The sequence below is a fragment of the Ischnura elegans genome, chromosome 10 (genome assembly GCF_921293095.1).
Source record: "Ischnura elegans chromosome 10, ioIscEleg1.1, whole genome shotgun sequence".
In the NCBI taxonomy this organism is placed as follows: domain Eukaryota; kingdom Metazoa; phylum Arthropoda; class Insecta; order Odonata; family Coenagrionidae; genus Ischnura; species Ischnura elegans.
This window is the reverse complement of record NC_060255.1, coordinates 86,169,617-86,196,331: the sequence shown is the minus strand read 5'-3', so window position 1 is coordinate 86,196,331 and position 26,715 is coordinate 86,169,617. Positions and strand designations below refer to the sequence as shown.

General features: G+C 38.2%; 1 protein-coding gene across 1 annotated transcript in view; it reads left to right on the top strand.

The window, feature by feature from the left end:
* Window positions 1–1,656: 1,656 nt before the first annotated feature.
* Window positions 1,657–26,715, top strand: part of LOC124166469 — a 30,879-nt gene continuing 5,820 nt past the window's right edge. Inside the window, exons 1-5 of the mRNA XM_046543999.1 lie at window positions 1,657–2,082; window positions 3,011–3,180; window positions 4,431–4,538; window positions 5,272–5,432; window positions 26,255–26,484. Coding sequence (XP_046399955.1) covers window positions 1,657–2,082; window positions 3,011–3,180; window positions 4,431–4,538; window positions 5,272–5,432; window positions 26,255–26,484 — 1,095 coding nt within the window. The remainder of the gene's footprint in view (window positions 2,083–3,010; window positions 3,181–4,430; window positions 4,539–5,271; window positions 5,433–26,254; window positions 26,485–26,715) is intronic.

Genomic DNA, 26,715 nt, shown 5'->3' with positions numbered 1-26,715 from the left:
TTAACGTTTCACTCCCTGTAAACATTATCCTCAAAATTATTATAGATACAGTCAATCAGTAGAGAGAGATAAATACGTTAGAATAAAGAATATAGAAGAGAAGCCTTACTAACGTACACTTTTCATGCGATTTTTAATAGCTGGAACTACGAACGATAACAGAAATAAAGGTATATGATAAACAGAGGATAACAAAGGACAAATATTTAGGCTGTCCGCAGTTCTAATCAAGACAAACTACTAACAATAAACAGTCTGTAAAAATTTCCAAGAGAGTTAAACTTATTTTTTTTACTTATTTTCTGTTTGTTTTCTTTTCCTGCAGTGGAATTTAAAGTAGTCATAAATGGCATCTTAAAATAGAAATACGCTGGACCTGTAGGGATTTGTGAGATAACGTTCCAGTTAATTTTTTTATTAGCAATTAATTTTTATCTCAGTGTATATTTATTTTTTTCTTTTGTTGAAAATATTGTTTTGTTGAATTTTTTTCATGCTCTTGGTGATCTTCACTGGTTGCATTTGTCTGTAATTATATTTATTTACTTTTTTTCTTCCATTTATCTACCAATGCTGAAAATGTAGTAAGCTGTATATTTATTTTCTCATGGGCCTCAGTGCCCACGAAAATAAACTAAGTTATTATTATTATTAAATCTTTAAGTACACAATTAAGATAAGGTTCGAGCAAAAAATAATAGATCGGACCATCACATGAAATTGTAAATTTTAGGTTGCAATGGGAATACTGCGCAATTAGGAAAATAAATAAGGAAGAGAACACGAAAAAAATAATCAACACGAGAATAAAGGAGCATTGTACCGCTAATCGACTGAGAAGGTAACAAAGAATAGAGTCTTGATAAAAAGCACAATGAGGCTACGATCTCGAGAACTCCTTAATATTCACGAGAAATTAGAACGGAGATTAAAACCCCACTGATAAAAAAACAGCGAAAAAGCAGACTCATAATTAGGAAAATATATAACAAAGGAAAGATTACCAAGGTTATAACTACGGGGAAATATTTAACAGTACAATATAATTATGTCCCAACTCCCTCTTCCATGACTTATTTTTCGATGTTGCTAGCCAATTATTTTTTTTCATTTTACTTTGAATATATAGAAAACCAAATAGACCAATGTTGCCATTTTATAGTGGACAGGTAACAATGCATAAATTTGAGGGTATAAAGCAAATTAGAAACAAGACTTAATTTTTTTAAGGCATCGAAAATTTGAAAAAGTAATTGTAATGTTTAGTACTAAAAACCAGTAATTTTCTACACAGAACGATGATAACTATTTGCGGTATTGTGTTTCTTGGGTTGAAATTGTGGTTGGTAAAGACTTATATTGAAATCGCGTCTCGTTGAATAGAAATAAATTATAAGAAAACATAATGTTCCTTACATAAAGCTTCAATTAAGTCCCGCTTAATGTTCAAAGAGGAGGCACTAAATTACCCCGTCATCCTTCCAGCGAGCTAGCTTCCCATGACACGATGACAGAGCGACGTCCCTACGTCACCCATTTTAATGAATTGGCCAAGAGCTTTCGCCCGAACTATGAAGAATGGCTTTACACATCTCACCACGTCCCTCAACTTATTCCCACCAGCAGGATTTCGCCAGATCCCTTCGGTCATAAGTCATGGACGTCGTCGGCTCTACGCGGACCCCACCGCGACTCTGCCTCCACGTCACATTATTCCTCCAGGCCATCCTACTCCTGGCATCTGTCACGAGCGGCAACAGATCAGGGGAACCATTAGGCGCCGTCGAGGAGTCGGGCCCGGAGATTGGCGCACGGCCCGGAGGCAGGGAGGATTGGAACCCGGTTTCCGGAGGTGCAGAGCCCGAGGCGCTAGCCTCGGGGCCGGAGATGTCAAGGGAAAGGATTGCAGAGGAAGAAGCTGATACTGTCTGGAAGGATGGTTTTGGCGGGGAGGAGAGCGTGAAGGTTTCTGAATGCCCTCATCGCATCGAGGAAGATTCCTCGGCCGAATGTCAGGGGATACAAAGGCGGAGGTCGCGGCCAAGGAGATCTTTGGCGTTCCCCGAAGGGAGCAAGGCCTCGGTGAGTTCTCCGTGGGCACAATGTGTGAGTGACGAGGGTGCGCCACGACTGTCACTTTTTCTTCCTTTCGCTTTTCGCACCCCCAGCCACACGCCTTCCCGGTTGTATTTAAGCCCATTTCCCGAATTGGGCCTGTAACACACATGAAATAAATTTTTGTTCTTTGAAGTATATTTAAAAAATTATTTCAATTTCATATTTATTTCTTCAATTAATATATATTTTTCCATTGTTTATGTAGGAAGCGATGGGATTGCTTTTTAAAGCCCATCCGTATGCCTCCATCCCTTTCAAATATAATTCCGCCAACTTTTCTAATATGGGACCTATACGAGAAGTCGTAATGTAAATGATACATGTTTCGTAGCATTCCTGTTCCGATTTTTTTCCTTGTTCTCAGCATATTTAAATTATTTTATTGTATTATCTAACTTCTTAGTGGCACTATAACAAATTACATATTAACATACATACTCCTGACTTCTTCACACCTACATAAACTCAATGTCAAGCTGATAATTTAAATTGGTTAATAATGGCAAAACATATTATTTCTGAAAACCCACTCTCACACAACAATTTTGCTATGGCTATTTTATTTTAGAATATAGTCTGACGCACTTGATCCAAATGTCAATTTCTTTAACCTGCAATTGTAAAGGTTAAAACTGTAAGCAGAAGGCAATGTAAAGAAAGCAGGAAAAATGTATTTTTTATTGCAGACTCAAGAAATTTTTTTGTTCCCTAGTTCCCAATTCCAATATTCAGAACAATAAATGAGGATAAATTAGACATTTGACGAACATTTATAAGTCTTTGGAGTGAATTAGCACGATTCAAACTCAAAACGTGCTTTGAATCGTGTAAATAATTCATGCAAACGAATTAAATAGACAGGTACTTACGTTGATGCCCTCTTCTTTTTCAGCTCCGAGTTAACTTCAAATACGTTTTATTCAACACATCCAACTGGCTGGCGTACGCGAACGGCTTTAGAACGGCATGGGATCTTCCGAAAAATGGTTCAGTAGCACTTCCATTTGCTCGTTCAATCCAGAGGAGGGAAATCTACAGGGATATCGAAGAGATCATGGTTTAGTAAGTGATAATTATATTCGAAATAAGAAATTATAATAGTAATTCTTCTTAATTCTCAGCAGTAAATACAATACAAACGGAAGATAAATGAAGTACAACTGGTCGCACGAAGGCTACTCAGGCATCATTAATTCAGTTTTTGGCGGGGTAAAAGAATACATGAATAAGCTGATAAAAATTATTTTTTAAAGTATGAGTAAGCAAATTAAATTACTGCAGGTATTGATACCGAGTGTCTCTAATATAACGATATGCATTTACATATGTTACCCTAAGTTTTTCCTTAATGATGGTAATAAAGAAATCATATGGTCAATAATAATTTTAGTTTACTTGATCAGATAGCAAGTGAAATGCTTCAATTTGAATAAGACAGAGTTTTTATTTCATGGATGAAAACTTTTTATTTTACCGTTGAGGAAAATTCGTATTGATCTTCACAAGCATTTTAAATCATAAATAATTCAAAATAATAATAATCATAAATAATAGGTTAAGGAGAACATTTCCAAACAATGACTCAAGCCTTCAGGGTACAGTAGATAAACGTTTCTACCTGACCAAAAAGGCCAATATATTTTAACTATGAAAATAGACGTTGAATAAAAGTTAACCAAGCATTGAGTCTTGGCGGTGATTAAGCTATATGTCATGCGGTGTGACGCAGATTAAACAATGGACCTTTTACAGAGCTCTAACAACAAGTCATGAAACGGCATATACGATGTGAGTCCCACTTTTGCGATCTACAAAAACTAATGTTAAAACGAGCACAGAGTTTCTTGAACGCGGCCACCTTTTTACGAGGAGCATGTGGTTCATGTTGCCTTCACTCACCCTTCATAATGCATTCATAAAATAAAAAAAAAGATTGCCCAGCTATCAAAAGTTGAGGCCAAAATTGAAGCCCCCGGATATAATAAAATTATGATATATGCATAGGTTGTGGAAATGAAAATGATAATGAATAGATAAAGTCAAAAACTGATACTTATTCTTCTTCCCGAGAGACACATATACTAGAAATAACATTTCTAATCGATATGAATAGCAAAATCAATGTAAACATAATCGCTGGATTGAGACCTATTGGCAATAGAAATTGCAATACAGCGCAGAAGTGAAAATTGCCCTTCTTTATAAATACTCGGAAGCCCATGTTTGAGTATTGGAAGGTGCCTCCTCAGTATTCAGTGACACAACAGCACTGCATATTAACTGATAACCTGCTCCATGCCTTGATATTGCAGTCATGGCCTTGACGGAAGGAGTTGCATCCTGCGAGGGCTGTGTGAAGCGACCGAATCCAATGCTGCCGGAAGCGGTATCGTGGGCAGATTGCTGCATCTCCTGTTCACGTAAGATTATATCAAATGATGGAGTTTTGTTGACAACTCATTTAGTAATATATCTGCTATTTGAAGGAATGATCAAACTGTGGCGTGGAGAAGAATTTTAATAAAAAGGCGATAATCCAAATAATGAGTGACTGGCATAACAACAAAAACTGCTTTACATGTTCCAAAAGAAATTTAAATAAATGGACCTATGCAAAAACACAGGTTTGGCTACACTGAATGATATGGAGATACTGTCTAGAGTTAAAAAATTAGTATTTCATGATGTAAAATTAAGTGAATTCTTCATTGTATAAACCTGTTATCTCTTGTATTAATTGCACCGTGAGCAAAAGGCGCAGAAGAATAAATGTGATATCAAAACGATAAAACTCCAAAACTAAATCCCACGTATAATAATTAAATAACATGCTTTTTTAGGTTATGATTAAATTCTATAAAAGGGCAAATATGTGGAAAAAACATTTTCATGAAAAAACGTCTTTTACTTGAGGTTTTAATCGTCTATCTGAAAAAGTCTCTTTCTCCATCACTAAAAAAATTACTGAACAAAATATTCAACGGACATGATTTGATAAAATAATTTGGCAATTGATTAATCGTAATAAAAGGAAAAAAGAATAATTTATAGTTTTTAAAAATAACATCCGCATGTGTAAGGACGCGGAGAAAAAATGAAACTATTAAGGGCAGTAATTTTTTAAACTATTTTTTTCGATTCCCTCTGTTTTAGAGTACCTGAAGAAGAAGAACATGTCTTGGAGGAATACAGCCCCATAGAATCCGACTGGAAGAGAAAAGAAATGGCCAACCCAGACATGAGCGGTGCAACTGGCTGTCATTCTCTCTACTCCTCTTGCCCATTCTCTCTTCTCAAAATGAATGCGGCAAACATCTCCTGATCATTTTAGTAACTTTGCAAATTCATGTTAAAAAATAAAGACTAATCAATTAAAAAAAATTTTCTATGCTCATCAGTCAAAATTCTTGGCTTCCTAATTGGCCCAATAGTTTGAAGGCCCAAATACACCACTAATGCAGGCCAATTCATTGATATGCAAACTTTTCTTTTAACATTCAATAACAAATTGCATATTACACATGACTACTCCCCTCTTGTACTAAATTATATCCTCAAAATGCGTGGTTTCAATTGAAATTTAAAATAAATTTTATTTGAAACACATTCTTGATTATTTCATATTGAGCACTAAGATACTTTTAATAGTATACATAAGCAGCGGCATGCGTTTACAATTTCTGTCCTCGCTAATGAAAAAAAAATCAGTCAATCGATTGTTTTCACTCCGTTTTTAATTGCAGTCACTAAGTAAGTAGACGAAGAATGATGAATATAAAATGGATTGACCGTGTGAGTAACGAGGAAGTGCTAAGAAGAGTGGGAGAAAAGAGAAACCTCCTAAAAACCTTATGCAGTTAGTTGGACACATTTTGAGGCACGATGGTCTGATGAAGACAATCGTTGAAGGACTAGTGGAAGGGAAAAAGGGCTAGGGACGGCCCCGAAAGAGTTATATAGGACAGGTTATAAAGGATGTAAAAGAGAAGAAATATGTAGCTATGAAAAGATTAGCGGATAGGAGAGAGAAATGGAGCGCTGCGTCAAACCAATCTCAGGATTGTTGACTAATGATGATGATGACGAAGTAAGTAGAATTCGAAAATCGAAATGAATTCGGATAAGCATCAGGTTTTATCCGTTTTATGATTCTAACAGTACAATGGGAGATAGTGTAAGGAGATGATTATGAGCCCCCCCTCCTTACCTTGTATTTGTAGCATGCACACGCCAGTGTCTTAGCTCCGCGCGCATTCTATCCAACCATTTCCAAACCTAACTACGGAAAGATGCACTGTTCTCTGAGACAAAATTATTCGACCATAACAGCAAGAGTGATAAAAACTACGCGTTATCTATCAACAAAATGGCTGGTGGAGTTGTATATTCATCCTGCGCAATTTGAATAACATCTTTAATATTATTTCATGAAATAGGATAATTGAAATGCTCTAATTAAAAACTACTTAATGAGTACAGGACTAGTGATGTTTTACATGAGAGGTTGGTTCAATAGGAACGCTGAGAAAAAATGTAAGAGTTATCAAATAATCTATCTAGACCACAGCGCTTTAAAGTTGAGGAAGGAGGACGAGACAAGATTGAAGGCTCTGCATTTTTAGGCGTAGAGGATAATGAAGGAAGTTGAATGGCACTTTAACATAATAAAAGCTATTTTATATTTCACACATCTTTGTTTTTACCGCCCCAGGGTTTCGGCACATAATGCCATTTCCAAGGCGAAAATGGCGTTTTTTGCCGTGAAAATTAAATTATTTGCCGAAACCTACGTCGTTAGAAATGAAGAAAATGTGGAAATAGACAGGTGCTTTAAATTATCATTATGTTAAATATCCAAGACTTCCACCGAATTACGCCGGAATCAGAATCCCTTACGGAATCGGCGTAAAGAAAAAGGAGCGATCTAGCGCTAGAGATAGCGGGTGCGAAGAGGAAACTTCCACAGGATAAAGGTATTGTTTCTCAATGGAGCGAGTACTATGAGGAAAGAGGATTACCAAATTCGTGCTTAAAGGGCAGAAAATTAGGCAAAAGAGGAATAGGAAGGAAGAAAACGGGGTTTAAGGATAAAATAAAAGGCAATAGGCATCAATACACATGGAAAGATAAGGCTAAACATGAAAGAGTACCTGGAAAAATGCGTTGAATTAACCCGGTAAACCTATTTTCATCGTTTTTTTTCCCATTTGAAATAAAAAACGATGCTCAAAAACATTGTTCAAAGCTGAACGTAGGACAGCGAGGACGAGACAGTGGGTTTAAGGGAAGGGGTCGTTATGGGTACAAACGCGAACGAAAGTGACCTGAATGCATGTGAAAGCGAGTGGGTTTCAAACCTCAACGCGGCGCTAATTAGCGGGCCGCGCAGTCTTTTGGCAAGCAACGCGGCTCGCTAGCCCCTCCCAATCCTGAGTAGCGGCCGCACGGCTAATTGCCAGGGATTCCAAGGGGGAAAGGGCTGGGCGGGAGGACGGGATGGAGACAAGAGTTTTGCGGCGGTGGGACGTGGGGGTTTTGAAGGTTTGGAGGCGTCGAGGGTGGTTTGGGAGCGGCCCTCGGGGCGTGGGAGATGTTCGGATTGAGTTTCTGCGAAGTTAGGGAGAGGGTGTGACATGCGGGGCTAAATGAGGGAAACTCGTCAGCATGTGGACATAACCTTTAATGCTACGTGTCCCAGAATAGTTTTTTAAGGGGATGATACAGAATGACGCATGATATATTCCTGCTGCAACAAACTGTACGCCGCGCCAAGAAAATCTTGCTGGATAACCACTGTCCACGGGGCGTATTAGTTTACCATTAGTATTGATTTAACGCATTTTAATCATCCTTATTAGTTGACAATCATAAGATTGGTTTTACGCAGCTCTCCATTTTTCTCTCCTATTCATACGTAGCATGTTACGAATTGTTTCCTTAATTCTATGCTTGAAACCTCAGCTGTAAGAACATACTTCTTTTTGTAGAAAGCCCACTTCGCCTGCGCTATTCTGTCAAATATAACAAATAGTAATGTGCGTAATCTTCCAGACAAGGTACATACATACTTAAAATATTGATACTTATGATAAGAACTTGAGAAATGTGCATGCAAATTGGAATATAAGTAAACATCCAACCCAACCCCCAAATTGCAGCGTACTATCAATTCTAGCGAAAAAGAATTGTGTTTCGTAGGCAATATTCTACCCAGGAATTTTTGAGGTGAAGGCCTCATACACACTAAATCAAATTCACTTACAAATGCCTGTCATAATAAGCAAGTTATGGATTCGGGAACATGTAAAATCGTATTTCACATATCTTTTGCCTAGTATTTGTCGAGTAAAATACTATTGCACGTTCTTTTCTATTGTCTAATTGCTATCTGCAAGTGATTTGAGTAGTTAATATATTTATTTCTTTTTGATCTGGACAGCAAGTAATTAGTGGGATCGGACACCTTTCTTCAGCCTATGGGAGTGCCACTTTTGTGTGCAACTTGTTAAAACTGTAATGCTTTGATTTTCCATGAAAATTTTTCACTGTATGAATGGGCGTCAAATTTGTCTAGGCTAAACTTGCCTCCGGCATTAAAGAGTTCTCCTCTTAAATTTACTCACAGGATAGAGCGAAAACGCTGAGTAGGACTCTACAGACGCTTAACGTCAATGAAACAGCACTCAGTAGACGTTGAAAAGTGATATATATGAAGCTAGTGGACCATGTCTCAGAATGCAACATATTATGATGCTAGTTTCAAAAGCGAATGAAGATGGAATTGCAGTACCAATAGCTATGCACGTAACATGTCAATGCTAAATACGTTTTACAGTCGTATAGCTATATAAATACAAGTCTATAACTTCCAACGCAACCTTTTCAACAATATAACCGACTTACATACAAACCCTATATAATTAGCTTAATAAAAATATAATATGCTGACTCTATAATGGAAAATATTCAGTATAATCAAAAAGTCGGATCGAAAATTTGTGATATAAAGATGTCGTATCTACAGAAAAGTTTTTTGATTAAACATTGCACTCACGGAGATAGCTGAAAACACAATTTTGAAGCTGTTTGGCGGCTTTTTTCTTTTCCTTTGACAATTTTAAAAGTAAAATTCCTTTGAAAATTTGAAATTCTACGCAAATTAATGAGGTACGAAGTCCCCAAAATTTTCCTATTCTTATAACTTTTCTTATTCTTATAACTTTTTAGAGTAACTTTTATTGCTCGGTACACTAGGGAAATAAATTAAGATTTTTCTGTTTTATTTTTCACTTAAATTAGTGTCGGTACTTTGAATGAACGTACGCCCTTTCTAGAATCCAGGTAACCAAAATGTCCTTGGCAACTAAAAATGTTAAGTGGATTCACTCGGAAGGAGTTCCTTAACTTTTCCCATTCTCTTCTTCATCAATTCTCCAAGCGACGGCAAATTCACCTCAGACGCGACGCGGGCGACGTGGTCACGTGACCACCGTGGATTCATTCGGCGGTGAGGCCACGAATTAAAAAAAAATCCCTTCGCCTTTAATAGTGGAGAAGGAGGCTTTCGGTTTCGATGGTGAGGTTCCCTTGATGAGGGTTCGAGAAACGCAGCCAATTACTCCTCGCTCCTACTCGAACGGGCGAATCTAGGCAAAGGGGTGAGCGTGTGGTTTGGCACAAGTTTCACCTGCGACGTGGGAACAAACCACAAGCCCTCGCCCAGACCACCACCACCTTCCCTTACATCCCCTCCACCTCACCTGCATCGACTATACACCGACACTGCTCAAAGGGCCTCTCTAAAAGCCCAGCGGGAGAATTGAAAAAATGAGCGATACATTAACCGCGGAAAGAATTTACCATTAGTTTACAGCACCCATACTTCAATGGTGATGTAATAGAAAATAAGAGCGTTAAATTAATCGAAGAAAAAACTGATCATGAGATGTGTGTACTCACACCTCAATGGTGCCTAATTAAAAAATATAGGCCCAGCTGGTGAACTGCAAAATGAGCAATACATTAACCGTAGAAATAACGGTAGGGGACCGGGTTGGTGTGGTGGCTAAAGTGTTGGCTTCCCACCCCGAGGATTCGGATTCCAATTCCGACTGTGGCAGAGAATTTTCATGGACTGCCTGATCCCTGCTTGAAAGATGTGTAGAGGACATTTCAAGCTCAACTTTCCATCCGTCGGATAGAGCGTTAAGCCTTGGTCCCCTTGGCGCCTTTCAATAAGTGCAGGCAAATGACGACGCTGGGTTTCTCTCCACCCTTCCTTACCTACCCTTCCCTCATGGCGCAAATGACCCTATCTGTTGGTCGCCTCCTTCAAATACAAACAACACAGCATGAGACAACAGTACCAATATCACAATGGTGGCGTTATCGAAAAGTGTAAGCAATTCATCAACCGTAGAATGAATTGAACATGACATTGCAGTACCCTCACCTAAATGGTGGCGGTATTAAAAAAATGTTTTTAAATAAATTAACCGTAGAAGGAACTGATCATGAAACTCCAGTACCAAAACCTCAATGGTAGCGTTATTGGACAAATTAGCGATAACTTAACCGTGGAAAGAACGCAAAATGAGATTCAAGTACCAATTCCTCAACGGTGGCGTTATGGAACAAATTAACCGTAGAGAGAACTTATTGCGGCATTCCAGTACCCACACCTCAAAAATAATAATATGGTTTATTATTCATGGACTTGTCCCTAAAGGACCGATAGAAATATTATCCGTAGAGAGAACTTAGGAGGAGAATTCAGTACCCGCACCTAAATGGCGTAGTTATAGAAACAACAATAAATATTTTTAACCGTTGAACAAATATATAAACGATCATGATACTCCAGTTTCAGCACCTCAATAGTGGAATCATAGAGTAAATTACCAATTACTTAACCGTGGAAAGCGCCAAGAATAAGATTTGAGTACAAACACCTCGTTATAGGACAAATAAGCAATAACTTAGCCGTGGATTGAACTTAGCATGAGACTCCGGTACCCATCACTTGATAGTGACATTATAGAAAAATTTCAAGAATAACCTAGTTATATTAATAAGAAAATGAACGCGAAATTTTGGTAATCTCATTGTCATCGTCATTTATTTAACGCGCCTATCAACCTAGTTTTTTTTTGCTAAAACGGTTTAGTAATTCCTCGCGCTCTACAGTGCATCTCTACAATTTAAGGTAAAATAATAAAATTTTTTTTACATATCTGAAAAACAATGTGAAGATGATGGATACCCCATCGTCAACCGGTATTTTTGATGAACAATTAGTCGTGTAATACTTATGCTATCGTCTTGAAAGGTTGACAGTGAGACAGTCAAATTTCGAAATGTGCTGAGACAGCAAGCATAAAAAATAATCAAAGTTGCAGTCATTGTTAAAACTTGTTGTCCCCTGAATGCGCATAACTCCAGCGAGTGGTGGGGAAAGAGTCTGTTGTGGGGAACTTCGGAGGGGAGGCGAAGCGCCTCGGACTTAGTTATACTCTATTCATTTTTATCTCTGCAGGTGAGCTGGTGTGGCCAAAGCAAGTGGAGATGAGGGGAGGGAAAGTTTCTCGACATAAGGCTTTGCCGTTGCCAATCAGCAAACAGTAGACGTGGCCTCAGTGAGTCGCTCTCAGACCTCCGCCGAGTGAATATCGTGAATCTGCTCGTGGAAGAGTGTTTCCAAACCACACACGTTCTGTGCAACCGCGTCGGTTTGTTGGTGATGACAACAGTTTCGCTGGCACTGCTGCGAGCGTCTTCAGGTCGAAGATGATGCCGGTCCACGATTTTCGTCCTCCTTATATAGGGGGTCAGTCCCGCCAGTTGTGGCTGCCGCTCTCTTATTGGTCCGCCTAATGAGCCTCCTCCAATGGGCATCCAGATGGTAGCCGTCGTCTCTGTTAAAATTGTCCGTCCGGGCTATCTCAATGGATTCGCGGATGAGTCTGGGAAAATATCTGCCTTCTTTCACTATTACCTTGGCGTCGTCAAACTTAATGTCATGTCCCGGGGTCCAGGCGTGCTCCGATATGGCAGACAGCTGGAATCGCCTGTTTTTCGTTGCCCTTCGGTGCTCTTGCATCCGTATCTTGAGTGAACGGCAAGTCTCACCGATGTATGCTTTTCCACACGAGCAAGGGACCTTGTAAACACACACGTTCTCCTTGTATACGACTAAGTATGCCTTCCCCATCGGTGTCTCATTCAGCGCGGTAGCTGACAATGTCATGGGCTTCTGTGAAAGGATTATCCCCAATGCCTTCCAAATGAGTAGGTACGTCTCTGTGCCGGGCCCAAAATACCTGTGGCCACTTATGACACACGTTTTCAGTGACAAGTAGGGCGGCTATGTACATTTGGCAACGTTATGTTCGCTCCTCCTCTCTCTCTCGGCGCTACCCCTCCCCTCTCAGCGAAGCCATCCGAGAGTGTCCGGGATTTTACGAAAGCTCACCCGCAGGCATAAAGTGAATAGACTATAACACGAGTCCCAAGCATAACTGGCAAAATCTTTCAACTTACACCCCCGTGTGACAGTACTTCTCCGAAATAGTCACTACGCATGTCCAAAATCTACGCCCGCACCGGGGCCATCAAGTTTAAAACTGACTGCGAATAATGAGAAAAATGGATGATTTGTGCACCCAAACTCATGTTAAAGCTCTTGGCCTACCTTAAAATACTACCTAAACGATACCAATAGACAGAATCACAAATCCTCTGGTACAGCAACGTTCAAGACGGCGCGCCGCGCCGTCTTAAATATAGTGATCCATGTAACCCAATTGCATTATATTGCTTTGTATTTTGACTGCTTTATACGATACCAGTGGACAGAATCAGTGATCCTCAGGCAAATAATCATAACAATGTTTAAAGGGTTGCCTTAAAATAGCAGCACTTAGGTATTTCTGAGGAGAAATGTCCCGACTACTAACTGCTTGCTCAGTTGGCTCTTAGAGAAAGGTATGCATTTTCAGTTTAGAGCCTCATTTCACTACCTATGTCAATGGAATATGTTTGCCTCATACCGTGGGAAATATTCAGGCACCACCATCTAGGGGGAAAGTAGCTCCGAAAATCCTGAATTAATAATCTGGTCTCGGAGGAAAGATAGCAACAACCATCTGCACATGCGACCACCGCAAATTTCCAAAATACTATTCTAAACTCCTCATCCTTTGATTTTGCTACTCTTGGGAAGACAGCTAATTGACTTATTCTGGCGGTGAATTTGATTACGGGCTGTGTATTGAGAATCGAATTGCTTCAACAAAGAAGAAAGATTTCAGTTTAAAAATAAAATATAGTATTTATTACATAATATATTAATAATTATCTCGTAATGACATTGATTTTGGGGATTCCATTTGCATTTGGAAACAGCACAGCTATCCTGAAATATCATTTTAAAATATTTTGCCATAAGCATTAAGAGAGGAGGATCGTCGGGCCATTGGAATGCGAGCCCAAATTCCCCTTGTGCCAACAACAATAGACTGAAACACTTCTCCACCAAATGGAGCGGAGCCAATTTGTAAACATCGATTCAAAATGGCGATTACAAGTTCTCATCAGGACAATATATGGCTGTCATGTTTCAAGCGTAGTTCCTTCTATCTCAGCGGAGTAGCATTTGGTCCGCAGACCACTTCACAGAGACGCCTTGCATTTTTGATTTTTTGATTTTGAACGTGATGCAAAAGCATTTTGCATCACGTTCAAAATCACGTTGAATGCAAAAGCATTTCAAATTCACGTTGAATGCAAAAGCATTTTGCATCACGTTCGTGTTGCCCATCATCAACCCAATGATTGTCCATATTCTCTTTATACTAAAATGCCTAATAAATTGGCTATAAAACGCTTGGTTTTTGGCTATAAAACGCAATAATACCTGACCCCTGGCCACATTCTTAAGAGGGAGCACACCTTTCAATCGGTGGGTCTCTTTTGATGACGGATTACTCGATTATAACTTTTGCTGCAATCTTGAAATATTTAGGGTACATATATTAGACCACATCAAGAAATTCATTAATGGAATCAAAGAAAATGCCTCGAGAGTGAATCTCCATGGAGAATAAGTCAAGCATTTTACTCTAAGTATAAGCATGTAACGATGTGCGGTGACGTAGTTGTTATAGCAGAGACAGAGAATTCTGGTTAAAATGGGCAGGGTAATAGGTAGATATCAACTAAAAAAAAGCACAAACAAAACCAAGATAGTAATATGCAGCAGAAGAGAAGAATTCAAGACTAACATTAAAATAGGGTTTCAAAAACTGAAAGAGGGAAGAATTCTGTTACTTGTGAAGCAGAATAGTTACCAATGGGAGAAGGAAGAAAGAAATTATCAGCAGAACAGCCCTGGCGAAGATAGCATTCCACCAAAAGAAAGATCTACTCTCTGCGGGAAATTTAAACATCGAAGCAAGGAAAAAATGAATCAGAATTACATTTGGAGTATGCTTCTCCACCGATGTAAGGCATGGACAATGACAATAGTAGAGATATCAAGGGTAAAGGCATTCAAACTGTGGTACTACAGAAGAATGATAAGGATCAAATAGACCGGCCGTATTATGAATTAGCAGGTCCGAAGAACAGTAGAAGAGAAGAGAAGCCCCATGATAACCTTAATAAGAAGGCGGTGCTACATGATAGGGCATGTCATGAGACATGAATGCCTGATAAAGACAATCGTCGAATTAAAAGTAGATTGCAAGAACGGAAAAGAAGACCTCTAATGAAATGTATGGAACAGGTAAAGAAGGGCGTGGAAGAGAGGAGATACGAAAGTATGAAAAAAATATCTGATTGGAGAATTGAGTGGAGAGATATGTCAAACCAATCTTAGGATTGTTGACCAGTGAAGATGATGGTTATGATAAAGTAGACAATTTTGAAGATATAATTGTATCTCAAATTCGATAATTATACCTTTTAACTACTTTTTACGAATTATTTTTTTAATGATAGCGATCCAGGCACATTTTGAACAGTCTACTCCGGTAACCCTGAATACTTCACGATGATATCGCGAACCCTTCCTGTTCATCATTTATTCCTCAGCCTGATCTTATCCACACGGACTATTGACTGTGCCTCAGCAGTGCAACCGCCCCGAGGCAGTAATCAGTGATCAGCTGCTTGCGCTTTGGATATCCATTCTCCTCAGTTGCCAAGAAACGCCACCGTGTAGTAGGCTCACCCTAGTCGTCATGCCAGCAGAGCTGAACTTTCGATCACTACAATGACGTGACGTAACAATGACCTATGGAAACAAGAGAGTGCTTGTTTGCACAGTCCCGTTGGGGAACATTTGCTGTCGGCTTAAGGCCACCTCTCCAGAGTCACGAGAGGTAGCGTCGTATGCGAGGGATGTGCATAATTCTCATATGCAAAGGGAAGGTAGGTTACAATCCCAGAGAAAGAGCAAGCTTTCAAAAGGACGACTAAAGAGGAGTATTCTATGTAGTAGGCGAATGGGAAGTGATCATAAGAAAATTTGAGCATGCGAAAGACACAATGGCAACCTCATCTTCAGGTAAGTATCAGAATTTCGAGCTGTTCATGACAGTTCGACTCATCGTAGAGAATCAAGCAGGTAGTCGATATGTCTCCTCCTTCCATTCTGACAAGGAAGGGAAAACTCACTCTCCAAAACAGATTAAGATTAAAACTCTAAGATTAGCAGAGGGCAATAGGGTATTTACAATATCAAAAATATGTTAAATTTTCATGGGCATTTTTAAAATCTAGGTTCCATATGGACCCAATACAAAATAAATTAATAAGTATTAATGTATTGTACAGCTTTTAGAGGTCTTTTTCGGATATTGATAACAGCGACTTTTAAGATGAAAAAGTATTTTCCTTCTTTACATGGGTATAACGCGGACACTTAAAAAGGAGGACATCAGAAAACTGAAGGCATTTGAGATGTGGGTACGGCGATAAATGGGGAAGGTGAAATGGGCAGAGAGTAGGAGGAACGACCAAGTGCTGGATATGGTTGGCGAGGAGAGGCAGTTTTTAGATGACATAGAGGAGAGAAGGTATGGATGGAGCGAGTGCTTAGCGGGAAGGGAGTGTTGAAAACAGTGTTAGAGGGTAGAATATTAGATAAAAGAGGGAGAGGAAGGAGAAAAATAGGATTTTTAGATAGAAGGAAAGAGGGTAGGCCTTATTGCGAATTTAAGAGGAAAGTGCTTAATGGAAGGGGAAGCTCCCAGAGTTCTTCATCAGTACTCCATGGAAACCTACATTAATCGGTAGAATACTTGAATAATAATAACATGGGTATGACGGTTGGTAAGGAATATCTATTATGTAATGTTTATGTTCAAATGAATCTTAACTTATTGCAAAAAAAATTTCCAAGGTTTTAAAGGAAAAAAATTTCGCTGTTTATATTCTAAAGGTCGGGACACCAATAACCGCACCGAGCCCGCGCCGACACGCGGCCGAGTGTTGGACGTGCTACGGCGAGAAGGGAAAACAATGCATTCAAACGCGTATGGACACACACCACCGCACCGTGCCAGCACCGTCATCGTGCTCGGAGACCGCGCCGAGGCCGTACCGTCACCGACTAGTTCCGTTTACTTATTGACGGTGACGGTGCGGTCTCGTGCAACATGGAGAGTGAAAAACTTATTGAAGTATTTTGTGTCATTCGAAAATATCCGTAGAACTTGATTTCATCATCCATGGGACGATGAAACAGGGTGTTAAATTCTCCCTCAATGGGTCTTCCAATTTCCATGCACTGTCCACCCAAGTTCTCTTTCTTCGCCTCCTCAAAGTTTCCTCTTTTTCCTCTTCATCTAGTGCCAAGGCAATGATCGCTAGATCACGGTTCCGAAAGTTTGAAAACATGATCGAGATCAGAAAAACACACCACGCTAGGAGCAAAAATGAGACAATACTGACGGCCGTCGCTCGGAGCAGTGACGGGCAAGTGTGTTCGCCTACCACCGTCACCAACAGTCGTCCGTGCTGGGGCCGAGTGTCGGCGCGGGCTCGGTGCGGTTATGTGTCTCCCGACCTTAACTTGGATCCCCCGATTTCCGATCGAATACTTAAAGCAGTTAAGCTACGAATATGATATTCCCCTCGGTGGAAATTAGTGCGGTATGTCTTACAATGGCTTCAATACTCGACCGGAAATCGGGGGATACGGATTCGAATCCCGGCCAAGGCGAATGATTTTTTTCTCTGTAATATTGTAGCATCTATTGTGCATTGCAGCTAACTCCCTAAAGTTATCACCGTGGTAATTCCCGGTATCCTTAAATAATGCGAAATTAACTGAGATTACTATTTTCTATTCTTAAAACTTTATTTGGTAAATTCTAATTAGCTATTATCTCACAATTTTCTTTGGACTCTTAGTCACCATTTTTTTTGTGACAACTTTCACAATCACGTTATGCGAGCATAATCAAACAGCCTTCTCCGGGCCCACTCATCCCTTAGCCATCCAGTTATGTACCCTACATTTTAATGAAAACCTCTGCGACCTGCCTCACATCACAGTTTGGGGACATTGCCCCAGCCAAACCACTTCGGTTCTTTCTACTCCCAGCATAGGAAAACTACCGCACCATTTTACCCGTCTCCCAGCAAAGTGCTAGGCTCAAAAGCAAACCCCCTCACCCGTTTTCGTCTGAGGAAAAAATAAGAAGAAATAAAAATATACACCCCACTCCCACGTACGACGTTCTTCCCTGCCTCGTTTCACAACCCATCCACGCGGCCTCCCACAAAAATCCACTCCCTCAGCCATAGCTCCGACACAGCCACCTCGTTTCAAACACCGTCCTCCGCCTTTTACTTTGTTCATCTTCCCGTAAGAGTACTCGGCGCCCAACACTCACTCCTCTTCTCGAGGACCGCATCCCACCTTCAACACTCCAAGGAGCCTCAAAACCGTACCCCCAAACTTAGTTTGCCAAGTTAGTAGTCTTGCCCCATTCTCCTTCTCCAGGGGGGTCTTCTGAGAGGCTAGGGGGAGAGGATAGGAAGAGCTCAACACACCAACACAACCAAGGCTATCAGCTAAGTCTCTTTTCCATACTTGGCTCTTCGTCGTTCAGCTTTCTTTCCTTCCTTCCGACCAAGGGTACTACAAGGAAGAGGCCCACGTCCGTCCCGTAGGAACTTGATTGATTTATCTCAGCAAATAGGGCGCATTTCAATAGTTTTTCAAAGTTTGCCGTAGTTCAGAGATGAGTACAGTACGATCTATCTATCCTTAATAAGTGAAATAGAGCATTTGCGTTCGCAAAAGTAGGCATACAAAAGTTGTGAATTTGATATCACTCTCAAGATAAATTTAATTTTCAATCTTTTGCTACAGATTAATTCTCCGTAAATTTAGGATCGTTTTGCCTGTTAACTACGGGAGTGGTGAATTTTGTAAAGACACTGAAATGCGCAGTAGGTGACAGCACAATTAGAGGTCGACTGCAAAATTCTGTGTAATATTCGTGCTCCGATATTGTCGTCTCTTACTGTGTCCAATCCTCTTACTACATTTATTCTACCCAAGCAAAATAATAATGAGAGATAAATTGAAATCGTAGGACCCATTTTTTAAAATCAGCTGATAGCCATGAATTCAATATGAAATTAACGATGTTTTCATTGAAACAGATAACAGTACAATTTTAAATACAAAATACACCCCCATTTACAGCTTAAACAACGATGCACATCAACATTGCATACTAACAAGTAAATTGCTTTGTAGGTAATATACTTCATTTCTATGATTTTATTTTTAAATTCTCAAAATGTTTTACTTTCCATGATGAATAATTACAGCTTCTAAGAAAGATTTCACAGACATTCCACTTTATACACGCTATTTAATAATTTAAAAGTACCATTACAGTTCTTTTTCCCGAATGACACGTAAGATGGGAAGGACAAAACTCATCCCTCCTACAGAGCCATGGCTATCGGCTAAGTCTCTTTATCAAACTCCGCTAAACCATTAGTTCCTCCTTCCCGACATCAGCGCCTCTACCCTCAGTATCTCCTCCAACTCGCGGAGTATCACCCGCGCGGAATTCTTAAGCGGCATTCTTTGAGGAAGGAAAAAGTTTTCGGCCATATGAAGTGGGTGGCGTCTGGAAAACTTCATGGAGACGCTTCCTCGCGTTTAAAGAGAATGCATTGTTTTTTCACAATAGAATTTTTTGAGATCCAAGTTTCAACAACACACGCAATATGGTAAGAGGACTAGAAGCTGGATAACTAAATATTGTCCTTTCTTATGAATAAAGTTTATTTTCTCCACAATGACAGTCGGTTACTTCTATTAACAAATTTTGCGCTTATAAGAACTCGCCAATGACTCAGAAATGGCGAATATCGTAAAAAAATACAAAATATCGAGGTAATTTTCCATAGCTGTATGACTAAACAAAAACAGCACAAGTTCTGTGCAGAACTGTGCCCTGATCAAATTTTAAATGAGTAAATTTTGTTAGGGCAGTACATATCAGCAAGTTTGTACAAGCGTAGTCATTTTTCAGGTCAGTAGGGTAAAAATCTATTTGCTAAGGTTATTAGTTTTGAAAAAGGTTCTTGACTTCATTAATTCCTCAGAGGGAACTCATTCGCAGCAAACTCATTCGTATAAAATGGACAGGAAATGCATTTACCAAGGAGTAGGGGAACATATGTCCACTTTCCTCGAACGATACTCGCGATAATAGAAGGATGGGGTTAGGAAAGCTGAAGGATGAGGAAAAAAAGCCATAAGGGACGAAAAATCTCTCTTTGGATGTGTAGATTGGGAATGTTTTTTAATGTTTTAATGTTTAATGATTTAATGTTTCGCTTTTCCCGTTCCTGAAACCGTCACTGAAACACCATATCAGTCAATCAGAATGTATGCCCGTATGTAGTGATTGCAGCGCAACGTTTGACAATCGTGGGAACGACACAGGTAAACATAAACACGATATATATTTTCGTGATGCGGGTCCTATGACGACGAGCTGTGATATCGGAAATGATGCGAAAAGCGACGGCGGGGGGACCATATGATTTCTCTATATTTTTCATTGTCGTACATTAGCATCACTCCTAAATATTTAAATAGTTAATTTTTTAAATTTATAATTTAATGCTGGCAAATAATTCTCTTTGCCTTCATATCTGTTAATTTTCACGTAGTTTGTTTTTTCTTCGTTTACTTTTCGCCCTTAAAAGACCGAACTAACTTGCCGAATGTTTTTTATTATTTTTTGCACATCTTGTTTATTTTACAACCAATTAGTAGTTATTATGAAAAGGAAACCCGAACAAAAATTTTTAAATGTGTTTTCAAGCATGTTCCCGATTGGGAACTCGCCAAAAAAATTTCTATTGCTTGAAAAATAAATACACACTTGGCCAAAAAACTAAGTTTAACAAAGATATTTTTTAGAAGTTTGTATGAAGAAGTATGTATTGATCTTTTGAATAAATGAGCATTTGTTACTGGAGAGCGACTGCGGTGAAAAATATCGAATAAACCCTATACTCTCTACAGAGGTGATGAAAATAACCAATTTTGAAAAGGTATAATTAACGATTAATGTATAAACAAGTCATTCATCGGTTCACTTTAGAAATACTTATATGCTATATTTCCATAACAAAAGATATGAAATATAATCATAAATAAGAAATATAATTTGCATGAATGTTAATAATTCTGTTCCGAAATGAGAACCTTATACTGTAAACGAAAACCCACCTATATATTATAACGATACGAAATGCCGGACCAATGATCTCAGAGGAGTCATGTCTATGCGTTTGCGAAGAAAGGAGAGAGGGAAATGTATGTGGGGATGGGAAGTGCGACACTTGCAAACACCTCCCGAGCCTTATTTTTTTCCGCTTCTAAGGCGTCGGGCGTTGGACCGAGAACTGCATTAGTACTTCACTCCTCGCAATGTCGCAACTTCATTTTACACATCGCGAAGCTTCTCCTCTTGCACACGTCAAATGGAGAGTTTGCGAGAACATCCAAGAAGCAACCATTACTGAGCTTTAGCGTGTGTGTTAAATTCCACAGTTTGAAGGCACTTTACGCAAATCCTCACACCAAGAACTTATCTCAGGTGACGTTTGGCGAATGTAAGAGAGAGCTCTATTTACCTATCCGAGTGGGATTGGTGTAGTGAGGAAGTGTATGCAGCCCATCTGTGCCGTAACATCTACCTCTGTGCAGTAAAAAATCATCCCTCGATTGGTATGTTGGTATGCGACAAGCGATATGCAAATGTTTTTTTATAAGTAGGTTAAATGTTTATTCTTTTACTTTTTTGCCTAATGAGTCCTTTTAAGCCTTCCGCGGCTCAGTAGAATGTTCTCTTCCGTATATTTTTCCCGTTTTGCATTAATATATAAAATAATGAATTCATAATATTCATGACATAATTAACAAGTAATTTGGCTATAAGGTTTTGCTATTCTATCATTAAAATAAGGTTAAAACAAAAATCCATAAGTTAACAACAGTACACCAGTCATCAGATTAAAATTTCACAATGAAAAATAGCGAAATGTTTGTAAAACTATAGAATGTTTAAATTTAAATAAAATAAAATAAAAAGTTCACAACACTTTAGAAAGCATGCATTAGTCAAAATAGCATTAATATTGTGAAATTTCTATATTTTTTATATTTTAAGTGACATTTGTTTTAATTTTCATATTTCTATTTTGATCTCATTGAATTTTCGCAAGCCGTTCAATGTCTTGGGCTATTTATCGAAAATTTTGGGTATTTTTTTTTCATTTTATTTCCACCAATTTCATTGCATGTCTTGAAACTTCATTATATTAAAAATTTCTTTTTTGCATAATGTGTGCATCCTGTTTTATTTTTGAAATTTTTTTCTGTGAAATTATTGTCAAGAACAAAAGTATAAGTCAATAATTTATCAGCTGATAATATTTTCAATGTTACATGTTTTTTATACTCAGCAATTGCTTTTGCAGGAGTTTTTTTTGTCAACATTTGCGTTGACTTAATTAATATTTACGATCCTAGTTTGAATACTGCATGCATAACTTTCTATTCTGACCATTTTTCCCCACACCTTTTTCATTTAATTTAGCCTTAAAGAATTAATAACAGCATACATACACCTATAAATAAATAAATATGATGTTGATGTGCTAAAATTTAATTTTTAGTTGAATCCTATATTATATTGAACTTAATAATTGATATTTTGTCCCACAGATTTTATTATTATTCTACACATATTTATCCATTGTTTTCAGCAACATTATTCTTACGATAGGATTACAATAGCATTGAAATTATATCTGACAATCTTTATTTTCAAATGCAATTACCAGAAAAAATAAAAGATAAGGTCTTTTTTATGCAGCTTTCGGAATTTCAGTCAATTAATATTAGTTTTAGTTTTCTAGAAATGAATTGCTCTGGAGGATATCGTTATATATTAACTATCGATTCTTAGAGGTAATCTATTGATAAGCAAGACTGATCATAAAACCTGATATTTTTATCTATTGATATCAAGCCAGATAAGTTTAATAAGCAAGATTCATCGTACATGTCACTTTAACAGGAATCTCTGTAGCTATATAAGCAAAGATCATATAACTATATTCCATCGTCTTCTTTCTTCTCTTCCTCCAGCGCTCTATTTCATTATCTGAGAGAACTCGTTGGAGTGAGAAAGAGGATTCAACTCCATCTTCGCCCGCCAGTTTGCCGCGAGATATAAGCTCTCAGAGGTATTTGAATTTGAATATTTTTATTATGCTCTAGGTAAAACCTATGAGAGCAAAAAATAGAAGATAAAGGAAATGTTCTACTCTAAATAAAAGGAATTTTGACAAAAACAAATAGGTGAGGTATGTTTGTATTCATATGCATACGAGTTGATAGATTTTAGGATCACTCATGGAACAAATGCAGTTTCAAATGTATCAAGTACTAGATGAAAATATCGGGAAAAGGTTTTGATCAGGAGGTTCAATTGCGTTCAACTGGAAAAACCAGAATAAATTATTTTCGCGCATTTATGCCAAAAATACTATGGAATTCAATGATCTCAAAAGTAAAATCGTCAGCAAGCAAAATTTGGGCTCATAGATGCTTACATTTATAATTTATTCATTTTCACTTTTTAATTTTTCGGACGCTCCTAGCAGGCTGGCTATAACCGCATCCATAGTTAAATATAACCTCATCCATAGTTACCTGACTTCATACACAGTATTAATGCGCAAATAGCTAATTAAGATGTATGGCTATGCGCCCAAATTTAAATCATGTAATGATTCTTTTTGCATTATTCTTATTATGGATTCTTATGTACAAAAGTATTTATATTATACCTAGGGATACATGAAAATCGCAAATGCGATATAGATGCGATGTGCGCAAACAAATGCTACATAGATGCGATGACTGTACTTTTATGATATTTTTAAGCAAATTTGCCTTTTCAACGGCAAAATTCGTACATTTTGTGCCGTGCGCAGTTTAAATACTCCGCCGACACTCACCGCTTAAAGCATGTGAGCGACTGGCCCGCTGCAAGTTGGCTGGGACTCTACGAGGCCGTGAACTACAAGTGGGCGCGGGCAAGCTACACCTCTGCCACTATATGTCTTACTCCTTAATTTGTTATTGTTCTACAACATAATTATTTAATATATTCTGTATTTTGCCATATAACTGTGTTTCACTACATTTTATCGTCATCTGCCACATCATGAAAATAAGAAATACACGCTACATAATGCGATAAACTGTTATTGAAAGTGCGATAAAATAAAACTGAAAGTGCGATTTTCACGTATCTCTAATTACACCTCTAACAAACATTTATCTTGGTACTTGAAGCTCGTCGTATGAGTATGAATAAATTCTATTTCTAAAAAATTCTTAAGTGTACATTAAAGATAACGAAGAAAGCCATTTATTTTAGATTTCAGTCAACAAAGTACAATCAAAAGGCCATATTTATAAAAAGGTAAATGGCATATATACATAAAAAAGTTAAAGTTAATTTTTTCTTCGTTTCACTGCGAAATATAATAACTGCCAATGGTGAATCTAATGCCTGATTTTCTTCAGCAGATTCAAACCTAATTGCCGCACAACTCATCCGTCAAAGCACTAAATAAGGTGTCTCAGTGCCTTCAAAATTCGAAGCAATTACTCAGATCTAACGAGAAATCATTCCAAGAGAAGTTTGGCGTAAGACACAATTTACTTCTCCCAGAGAACTTGTTAGAGTGAGGAAGTAATTAAGTGGATCTCACCTTCTATGCAAACATGCTTCTGTGAGAATTTTACTCCTCGATTATTAAGTTGTTTGCTGGCATTTCATGGGGCAGGTGTGAATATTACCTATCTTTACGTGAGCATTATCAATAAGAAGAAATAAATGCCATTATTTAGATAGAGCATGACCTGATGACATCTTGGCGAGAGAAATGAGTCTTAATTTGAGGGTTAAGGCCTAATTTTGTGACGCGAATAACATGATTGCCGCGCGGTATTTTAGTGACCGCGCTTATTCGTGACCGCAATATTAAAAGCTTTTACAACTTTTCATTTCAATAAAAAAATGATTTCAAACGTAATTTTTCATCATTCTATGTCAAAAACCTGAGCTATTTAGCATATTTAACAGATAAATCTATAAATTCACATTTTTGAACAGCATTTATTCATATAATATGCATACATTAATCCAAAAAAATCGTAACTCTTGCGCACCCTACTCGATGGTAAATCAGAAACAGAAATTGAACAGGTTAATAAAACGATAGCATGATTTCTTCCTGTGAATCCGTGAAATATAGTGACGCATAGCCAACTCATGAAGTGACTCAGAGAAATTTATTGCCATGATTTCGTTTCAGCTGTCACAGAGTTAAGACAAGGAAAATATTACTATCGTAGGGCAAGGATTATATATATGTGCTCTGTAAATCCCCTGTCCTATGAATAACGCATGTTCCGTACACAAGCAGTCGTGGCATATCGAGTTCCATCTATTTTACATTGTTCACTAGTCCTCCCCGAACGTTTTTTTTACAGATGTACCATCGAACAATAAAAAGGAAGGATTCAATGAGATTAATAAGAAAAGGAAATATTTCGTCACAGTATATTGAGGTACCTGTGTATTACCAAAGCACATCTCGGAGACTTATGAAACTATTGACTCAACAGTATTGAACTGAGATGAAATACTCTTCAGTTTTTTTTTTTAAATTACGGGTGAATAACCGATGATACAACCTTTGTCCATACTAGAATGGAAAAATATTTATTCTACAAAACCATGACAGATGCTTGAATGAGGAGCCCCTAATTTTATAAATTCTATATTTAAACTGATAATAATGAATAATTTTAATAGCAGAAGGTATTAATGAGGCTGTAGCATGTTGTACATATAATCCACAAAAAAATGTTCCATATGGCGATGCATGGCTGTTATTCAATTTTCAACTCCTCAATGTTATTTGTTGCATATGCCATCTAGTAATATTTACAATTATTTTATTCAATTTTTTTCTCAATTTTATTCAATCTTAATACAGACTATATTTTTATTTGGATTACTTGGGTCACGGTAGACAAGAATGGGCACATTTTTTTCAATTTGAATCTTACATTGAAGTGGAAACAGGTGTTTTATCAAATAAATTAATGCTTCATAGGTAAATTAAGTATCATAGATACACTCTTTGGTGGAACTAATCAACTTTGTTCTCATACTCGATTTTTTAATTGCGTCTGATGAAAAACTTAGTATATCTAGTTCTCATATTTGCCAATTATGATTTCTATACTCATGCTTATTATTTTTACCATCCATATTTCTATCCCGAAGTATTGTATATTACTATGTAGTATTATACTATTCATCATAAGGAAATAACCGGACTACAAGCCCAAATGGCCTTTTTCTACTATATTCCCCAGGAAAGCACTAGGTATAACTTCACGGCCCTGATGATGATATACTCATGTATATAATTACTCGTACATAAATATTAAAATGCTCATACACGTGTTTCTCTTTTTCTAATTTTCTGGTAGGAATGAGGGCGCCATTCTTAGCTGTCTTGACGGCCCTCGTTTGCCTCCCCGAGCCAGCACTGCCTGAAGATGGCTCCACTGGTAATTCGACTGGATCCGAGACTTACGTCCCGAGCGCCGGACGGGTCCTGGCAAGTTCCGAAGTTCACCTTGACCAGGGTCCCGTGGGGAGGACGCACGTTTCCCGCAGAAGGCGCTACTTAAGCTTTCCCGAAGGATCAACCTTGAGTGTGAGAGCGACCTTTCGTCCCCTGACGATTATTAATCCGATCAAGGCGATCTCTAATGCCACGGAAATATAATTCTCGAGTCCCTCCCGGTATTCCGGAGTACCAAAAACGGTTGAAGGGGAATGTTAGCATACTCTTAGGGCCGTTTTACTCGGAGCACGAGATTGCACAATCTGATGTGCGTACCAAGGCGCAGTCAAAATTGCGTCGTGTAAAGCGGTGAATAGCTAA